Source organism: Eufriesea mexicana, unplaced genomic scaffold (genome assembly GCF_001483705.2).
Source record: "Eufriesea mexicana isolate 0111107269 unplaced genomic scaffold, ASM148370v2 scaffold3653, whole genome shotgun sequence".
NCBI lineage: Eukaryota > Metazoa > Arthropoda > Insecta > Hymenoptera > Apidae > Eufriesea > Eufriesea mexicana.
In genome coordinates this window covers 64,957-73,336 of record NW_016911671.1, presented here as the reverse complement: position 1 = coordinate 73,336, position 8,380 = coordinate 64,957, and the positions used below count along the sequence as shown (strand labels likewise).

The window sequence follows — 8,380 nt, the reverse complement described above, 5'->3', positions numbered from 1 at the left end:
TTTTTTTTTTCTTAAAAAAAAAAAAAAAAAGTTAAATTAAACTCCAATATCTATCTTAGTTTTTCCACTAACAAACAAAGGCTGACTTTGGTGTTGCCTTTGAGGACTAGATATAGCACTGCCTCTCTTTTTCCCTCTCTTTCGTTCTTACTCTCGAGGGACGAGGAAGAAGAATGGAGGCGATAGCAAAGCACGATTTTACGGCGACGGCCGAGGATGAGCTTAGTTTTCGTAGAAGCCAAATCCTGAAGGTTCGTATGTTGTATAAAATAACGTGACAATTATTTATAAACTATGAAAATACTAGTAGATAACTTCGTATTGCTGGTTTTCATCGGAGACAGTTTACCGATCCCGAACTTTCCGAACTGCTTTCGTTACGATCTGCGATACTGTGTCGCTTAAGGATATTTGCGATAATGCATACGTTTTGTAAATTAATGATTGCTATTGTTTTTTGTTATTAATTCTTGAACTATTTTACCTTTGTTACTAGCTACTTAACGAACGATATTTAATATTGGTTTTTTTTTTCAGTATGTTTTGTTTCGAGATACGTGACAGGAAATTTATTATTACTTGATGTTCTTATAATCATAATAAATTCTCCTCCTTTTCCATATTTAATGATCTAATAAAAAATTGATATTTATTAGAAATATATTTATTTATGGTCCTCTCATTATATCTATTATTTATTTATTTTTTTTATAAAAATGAATGTAAACAATTGCAACTTATGCAAAAGATATTTTTCTTTTGTTAATATGTTTAGAGTTATTCATTTTATGGGTGTAACTCTTTTATGTAACAGAAATCTAAATGATTCTGAGATTTATGCATTTGTTCATTTATATCTCATTTTTTCTGATTAACTAATTATTTGTAATAATTTTAATTTATGCTTTTTATTGAAGTGAAGATTATATTTGTAATAGAGATGCAATATATGTTAATTAGATCCTTAAGCTTTTTTTGTATGTAGAAGTATTTTGTGGAATAAGTGATCTACAACACATAAGCATAGCTGCAGTGTTCTTTTTGCAGATTTTAAATATGGAAGATGATATGAATTGGTACAGAGCTGAATTAGATTCCAGGGAAGGACTTATTCCAAGTAATTACATAGAAATGAAAAATCATGAGTGAGTGTTATTACAAATCTCTTTTATTAAAGATTCATGTATATTGCAAGGAAATTTAAATATATCTTAAATTTGATTTGTTTCATTCAGCTGGTACTATGGTAGGATAACCAGAGCAGATGCAGAAAGACTCTTAATGAACAAACATGAAGGCGCCTTTCTTATTAGAATCAGTGAAAGTTCTCCTGGTGATTTTTCTTTGTCTGTAAAGTTAGTAAATAATTTTTTAACAAAATGTTAATGTAAACATCTAAATGAGTAAGTTGAATATGTTGTCAATTGTTTTTTTCAGATGTTCAGATGGTGTCCAACATTTCAAGGTATTGAGAGATGCTCAGGGTAAATTTTTCCTTTGGGTGGTCAAATTTAACAGTCTTAATGAATTAGTAGAATATCATCGTACAGCATCTGTATCTCGTTCACAAGATGTTAAATTAAGGGATATGGTGCCAGAAGAAGTAATTATTTCTTATGTAATAATATAATTAAGTTATGAAGTAACACAGAAATTTTCTTTTTACATTATGAAATTGCATTTTGTTTTAGTGTTTAGTGCAAGCATTGTATGACTTTCAACCTCAAGAACCAGGTGAACTTGAATTCAAACGAGGTGATGTAATTACTGTTACTGATCGCACAGATCAACATTGGTGGCATGGAGAAATTGGTAATAGACGAGGACTGTTTCCTTCTACATATGTTACTCCATATCACTCCTAGGTAAGTATCATTGACATGGTTAATTAGTTTTATATTCGTAATTTTTTATATATTTATTAAACAGAATAATAATTTATTTTAGGCCTCATGTTGTGCACACAGAGGTCAAAGGCACCGGCCACATTATCCCACCACTATCACGTACAGGATCAGACTTACTGCAGAATTAATCAACAACATTTTACAGACTCCACCAATTGAATGGGCTACTAGGATGTATTGGTGGTCTAGGCGTAGAGTTGTTTAATGATATTCAATATTATTCAATATTATCATCAATACTTTTTATTAGTCTCAATGAAAAAACTTCTCTCTATTTAGTAATTTATATAAACAAATGTAGAGTTCCTTGATATAGCATATAACAGGGTAGTATGTCTTTTCTTTTCTTTTTTTTTTTCTTCTGTTTCTTTCGTTATTATTGGATCTATAAGAGAAATTTTTCACTGAGACTGATACTACTATTCAGTGTTTTTGATAGACGTGTATTACACAATATGTATCGCGTTTAATTGTTATAAATCTTATTTTTGTTAATACTCAAATAGTACATAGATTTGAGAGTAAATTTTCAGTATTTACATATTGTAAATGAAATTTTAAGTGATATTTCCTATATCTTGGTAGTCCATTGATGGAGTATGTGTACGAAAACATAATATTAACTGTGTACATCAGTAATGAGAAGTATTGATCGTATTACAAACGAAAATACGTATTGTTTTGAAAGACAGGTTTATAAACGGACTGGCATAAACATTGTATTTTTCAATACGAATTTGTTGTTTGAAGAATGGGGACCTTGGTGATAAAGAGCCTAGTAAGCTATCCATTTGCGAGATACAAGAACTTTATATAGATATAGCATTAAAACGCGTCGCCTTTTGGCATAAAATGCACACCATTCTGCCTCTATGTTGTGAATATTTTTACAAATATTTGAGGAAGAGAATATTCTTCCAACGGTTAAGATACATCTGATATCATTACATCAGATATACTTGCTGTGTATCATATATAGACTTGTATTATTCAGACTGTATGTGGAATAATCATTCTGGCATCGCCTGAGGTAAATTTTTCTCAAGTATTAGTAAAGGAATAATAGCAGTTTAAATAAGCTGCTTCATCTTTTGATTTTTTCCAATCGTATGTAAATGATTGGAAAATTTTATTTTTACCATTGCTGACTATGGTATAAAACATAGTTTTTTGAAAAATTGTGTTTTCTTTTCTGCAAATTTTATGATGAAGAAAAGAAAACGAGAATACAAGTTTTTTTACACAAACGTCATACATACATATTCATATTGAAACTCAAATACAACGACTGATTTATTCTTTGTAATTTAAGAAATATTAGTAATTGGAGGAACGTAGAGAATTAGAATAAACGTATGAACTTTTGCATGAGAAAGTTACTTGATTTTACATTATTTATTATCGTTATAACGAAAATTTATGTTCCGTAATGCATTTTTTTGACATGCCAAAAATAATATATATATATATATATCAATTAACAACAAATTGGCCTCACAAAATAGATTTGACATTTGAACGAATGGTATGTATAACGTTTTTGTTTCAAAAGCTACTAATTTTAAAAGAGCGAAAGATCGTGTATATTTTTTAAATACTTCTTTTTATCTAATTATTTCGACAATCTTGCTTTCTTATTTCCGTGTAAACAATAAAGATATGTAGTCTTATTGTGTAATTATTATTATTCGTTATGTTTACATTTTATTGATAACAATATATTATATTAATTACTCTTGCATGCATTATTTACTTATGCCCATCTACCATAATTATTTTTTCAAAATTAAAAATTTGTATCAAAAGTGATATTTTAGCTCATATAACTGCTTTGCAAATATCATATAGACAAGTAATCTTATATGCTTATGCATGCACTGTATTCAAAATAGATGAAAAAAAGAAAAGCAAGTACTAAAAAAAAGATATGTTTTCTCTTCTTACTGTGAAAGAAAGCAAATGATTCTTGTTAAGTTTTTGTTCTACTAATATATCAAAACTTTTCCACTGTTAATAGTTTTTAAAATTAGTTATTATACTTTATATAGTTCCTAAAAATTAATTCTTATAGTAATGAAATTGGAAATTAATAACAAAATACATATAATATACAAATGTTCGATTTTTATAAGGTTTAACTTTGGAGAAATATAGCAATCAGTTATTTAAGTTTGAGATGTTTAAAACACATGTACTTTATTCTATCTTTGTGGTTAATGTTAATAAGAGTATAAATGTAGTAATAGTTAAATCTTGTCACTGACTTTTTAAAATCAGTAGCTTAGATTATAAGTATATAGCATATAGATTCACTTGCCTTTTGTACTTAAAAGAAATTTATTATAACAAATATCTTTCGTGCACAATTTTACTTTCTTTACTGTTTTGGTTTACTATTGCAATTACATTTTATTTAGATGCGTATTATCTATTTTCATTATTTCATTTGTGTTTTCCAACTCAGTAATAACTAAAGCAACATTCAAATGTTGTTATTATTAATATTATTTTCAAATTATATATGTATAATTGCTTAAATGAATTTGGAATTGAGTTGTCATATGACAACAGTATACCATGATACATCTGGACCAAGAAATGTATGATAATGAGATGTAATAAAATATATATATGTTTAAACAAATTTTATTTTGCTATTTTTAATTTCATTCATCAATGTCACAGCTGTATAAAATTATATTGCTTATACCCACTTTTACAAATAATAGAGGAATTAAAATAAATTTATATCACAAAGAAAGTATAGTGTTGCAAGGATGATGCTTATCATTATTAACTGCCTGATGCATAGTTAATACGTAATTACCAAGTATGTAATTATGAAATACAACTATGACATAATAAAGTATTACGTGAAAAATATGGATCTTTATTTATTTTTTATATTTAACATGTTTTTACAGTTTGGTTTTTTCTACCACATACAATAATTATAAAAAATTACATAACCTATTTTACTTTTAAGATAATATATAAAATGATGTTTAGAATACATTGTCCATCAATGTAAAAACATTGATTCAACATACAAGTCTGTACGATATATACCTTCCGGCAGTTTCAGAAGGTCTAATAATTTTTACAACTTGTCCACGTTTCAAACCAAAATAACGTGCCACTGGGTCACCAGCCTGTATACGCATTAATTGATTTTCTTTTAGTTTGTACCTAGTAAGTAGTTCCTCTTTTTCATCTGGAGTAAGTACAATGTGTTCAGGCACCAATTCATGTTCTGTGATATTGATAAGTAATTCAGATTCTAAAAATTGTTCTAATATGTATTTTGGTGCCATGTCTACCAACGATTGTTTAGCTGAGGGTGTCATTCCCTGTTGTACAACGATGATAGCCCTGTTATAAAAAGAAAAACAAATATTTAAAACTTATTCTTTTCAAGTTAAAGTATTATAATTTTTAAAATTACAATACAATTATTACAAATAAATATTTATTCATTACGATAAAGTACCTATGAATTTTTTCTTCTTGCATACGTTGACAGTAAGTTTTAATAGTTTTAATACCGATTTTTGGTTCATCTGGGAAAAATACAAAAAGCTGGTCCGTTGGATCGTCATTATGAGCGACTAAAACTATAAGATCACTTCGTGCCGGTCTTTTTTCACTTGGTTTATCCCCAAATTGTTCCTTAAACTGCTCCAAAGTTTGGTCCAATTCATCTTGAGTAACCAAATAACCTCGATCGTGACACAATTGCATTACTGTTTTCCTTATTCGCCACAATTTATACGTTTCAGCCTCGTCATCCATTCTTCCCGAAAACTAGAATTATCTCTAAACAAAAATTGTTCAGATATATCACACCTTCCTTTCGTTTCTCGTTTTCTTCAGACAATTGTAACAACGAATATGTGTTTTTTACATAGAAATAACCTCACTTTTCTAAATAGCACACTTAATTGAAAATGAATAACGCACGCATGCGTGCCAATAAACCATGAATTAAACTTTAAATATCACAATACACTTTCTATATTATTATATACTCTATAAAGATTCATTACATTTACGAAAAAACGTATATTATTTTTCGATAAATATTTAAGTAAATTCTAGTACTTACGCAATTAGAATTAATATAATCAATAAATATTAAGGTACAAATAATAGAGAGTGTAACAAAATTCTGTGCTGTAAAGTTTCCGTCTGTAACAAATCAAGAAAGACAAAACATTATAATGCCATTTTCATATATTTAAATGACATTTAATAAAGCCATTTTTCAAATAATTTGTTATAACAATGCGCGCAATAATGTATACATATACTTTATAAAAGAAGCTATTTACGTCCTTAAAACATTATTCTTTAATCAACAGCTAACCAACACAATTTTATTTCATTTTTTGAAGTGTTAAAAAATAAATACCGATAAAAAATGAAATTGTCCAGTGATCATCACGATATCACGATTTGAGAATTGAGGAAAACCTTCGTACAACACAGTTTTCTAGTTTCCTAGAATTAATTCTCTAACAGTATTTATTACTTCTCTGCTTAATTTTGGAAAACTATTTAAATGGTTAACAAAAAATTGTATTATTCATTATCGACGTGTATCGGTAGAAGGTAAAATGGAAGACGCACATGGTAACACCAAATCAGATGATGTTCTGTGCTTATACCTCATTACAGGTATCTAATTTCTCTGTGTGTGTCAAGAAAATTGATAAGAATTCGTAGCTAGTGACACCTGCTAATGATATCGTGAAATATGATCAGGTATCACAGTAACCAGTTCAAATAAAAGCAATGAAAATTCAAGCGACTTCAGTCAGCATCATTTAGTTTTTGAACTGTCCTTTACTTCTTTATTTTCCTGTATTACTATTCTTGATATAATATCAGAAAATGGATTGTTCAATAAATCAATTTTTATCATTTTTGGAGGATAAAGTGGTCTACAATTCTATAAAAAAGAGAAAATATTATATTTATATCAATTCTTGATATATTTTTTTTAAACATTAAATTTACCCCATCTACAAGTGCTTCTTCAAGTTTAAGCATGTTATATATAGTTTCTCCAGTAACTTTACCAAAGATTGTATGTTTATTCTGGAATTCTGGTGTAGGACCAAGAGTAAAGAAGAATTGGGAACCATTGTCACCTTTTCCAGCATTAGCCATAGCAATTAAACTTCGTCGACAAAACCTGTATGAAATTCGTCCTAAAACACGTATATTTAATAATTATATATTAATAAAAAAGGAATTCATTTTATTTTTAAATATAGTCTTTAAATGATTTAAATGATTCTCCATATATGCTTTTATCACCTTCCCCTGTACCTGTGGGATCATCACCTTGTGCTACGAATCCTTTGATAATTTTATGAAATATATCATCCTAATAACCTTCCATACATAATTGTATAAAATTTCTATATGCCTTTGGAGTTTCCTTGGTCCATAATTCTAACTCAATATCATAAACAATTGTTTTCATTATAACATAGCTATAACAAATATATTAGCTTTATTAACATAAAATACTTTTAAAATCAAATTTATTAAAATTTATTACTTATTATTGTAATTCAAATCAGAAATTATTTAATATATTAATGTAGAAGTTTAGAAAGTAAATATTGTATATCGGTTATATTTTTAAAAACAGATATACAATCCATTGAAATATTATTAACTAATACTTACTTTAACTGTAGTCAGCGGCTCTTGTATATAAATATTATTCGTGTTTCTAAGTCCTCTTTAATAAAAAATAATCCTTCGTCAATAATATTTCATATTAAATATTTAGTCATTTATAAATTAGTCAACCAAATGGTTCTTTTCTCGAATAATCATCAGCAGTTAAGACGTACCTTTTACCTCCTTTTAATATTGGTTTTGTTGGTTCAATCAATTCCACGTGCCACAGCCCCATTATTCCTTCTGCTGTTTTTATAGTTTCCAAGTTCCGATAGATATTTCTACACATTTGTACCTTAATGCAACATTTACACTCTATATTCAATTTATCTTCACCTTCTATAACTATTATCAATCGTTCATTCTTCATTTCTTCAATGATCCTCATATTTGCATGTCAATGTTACACAACTTCCTCTGTTGATACATATGCTGCCTCTTTCCTGTTTCTTGATTTCACATAATATGCATTTCCTCTTCTCACTGCTTTCGTTCCAATTTCTCTCTGTTCTTTGTATACCTCAACTCCATCATTCTGAAACTTAACACATTAGCGATGATCAGGGACTTTGACCACTGATATTAATATATACTCAGATCAGGAACACAACGTACCTTTCAATCTCACTGTATTCTCTATATCTTGTTGTTACAATTGGACATCACCTAAATTAACTTTATTTCCTTTTGTCTGCCTAAACCATCTCCCTTTTCTAAATCTTTATTTAACCATCAAAGATTTCTATCTTGTATGTCATATGGTTAGTCGACCTAAA

The 8,380-nt window shown here is 28.2% G+C and overlaps 2 protein-coding genes across 2 annotated transcripts; one reads left to right on the top strand and one right to left on the bottom strand.

The window, feature by feature from the left end:
* Positions 1-7: 7 nt before the first annotated feature.
* On the top strand, positions 8-2,090 carry drk (growth factor receptor-bound protein 2 drk). The gene is made up of 6 exons (XM_017905112.1): positions 8-251; positions 1,048-1,145; positions 1,236-1,355; positions 1,438-1,603; positions 1,692-1,865; positions 1,948-2,090. Exons 1-5 carry the CDS (start codon positions 174-176, stop codon positions 1,863-1,865), a joined length of 636 nt encoding a protein of 211 aa, XP_017760601.1. The 5' UTR covers positions 8-173; the 3' UTR covers positions 1,948-2,090.
* A 2,858-nt stretch (positions 2,091-4,948) lies between these two features.
* On the bottom strand, positions 4,949-5,792 carry Rpb5 (DNA-directed RNA polymerases I, II, and III subunit Rpb5). The gene is made up of 2 exons (XM_017905117.1): positions 5,398-5,792; positions 4,949-5,279 (listed from the first exon to the last, which is right to left on the bottom strand). Exons 1-2 carry the CDS (start codon positions 5,697-5,699, stop codon positions 4,949-4,951), a joined length of 633 nt encoding a protein of 210 aa, XP_017760606.1. The 5' UTR covers positions 5,700-5,792.
* Between the last annotated feature and the right edge of the window lie 2,588 nt (positions 5,793-8,380).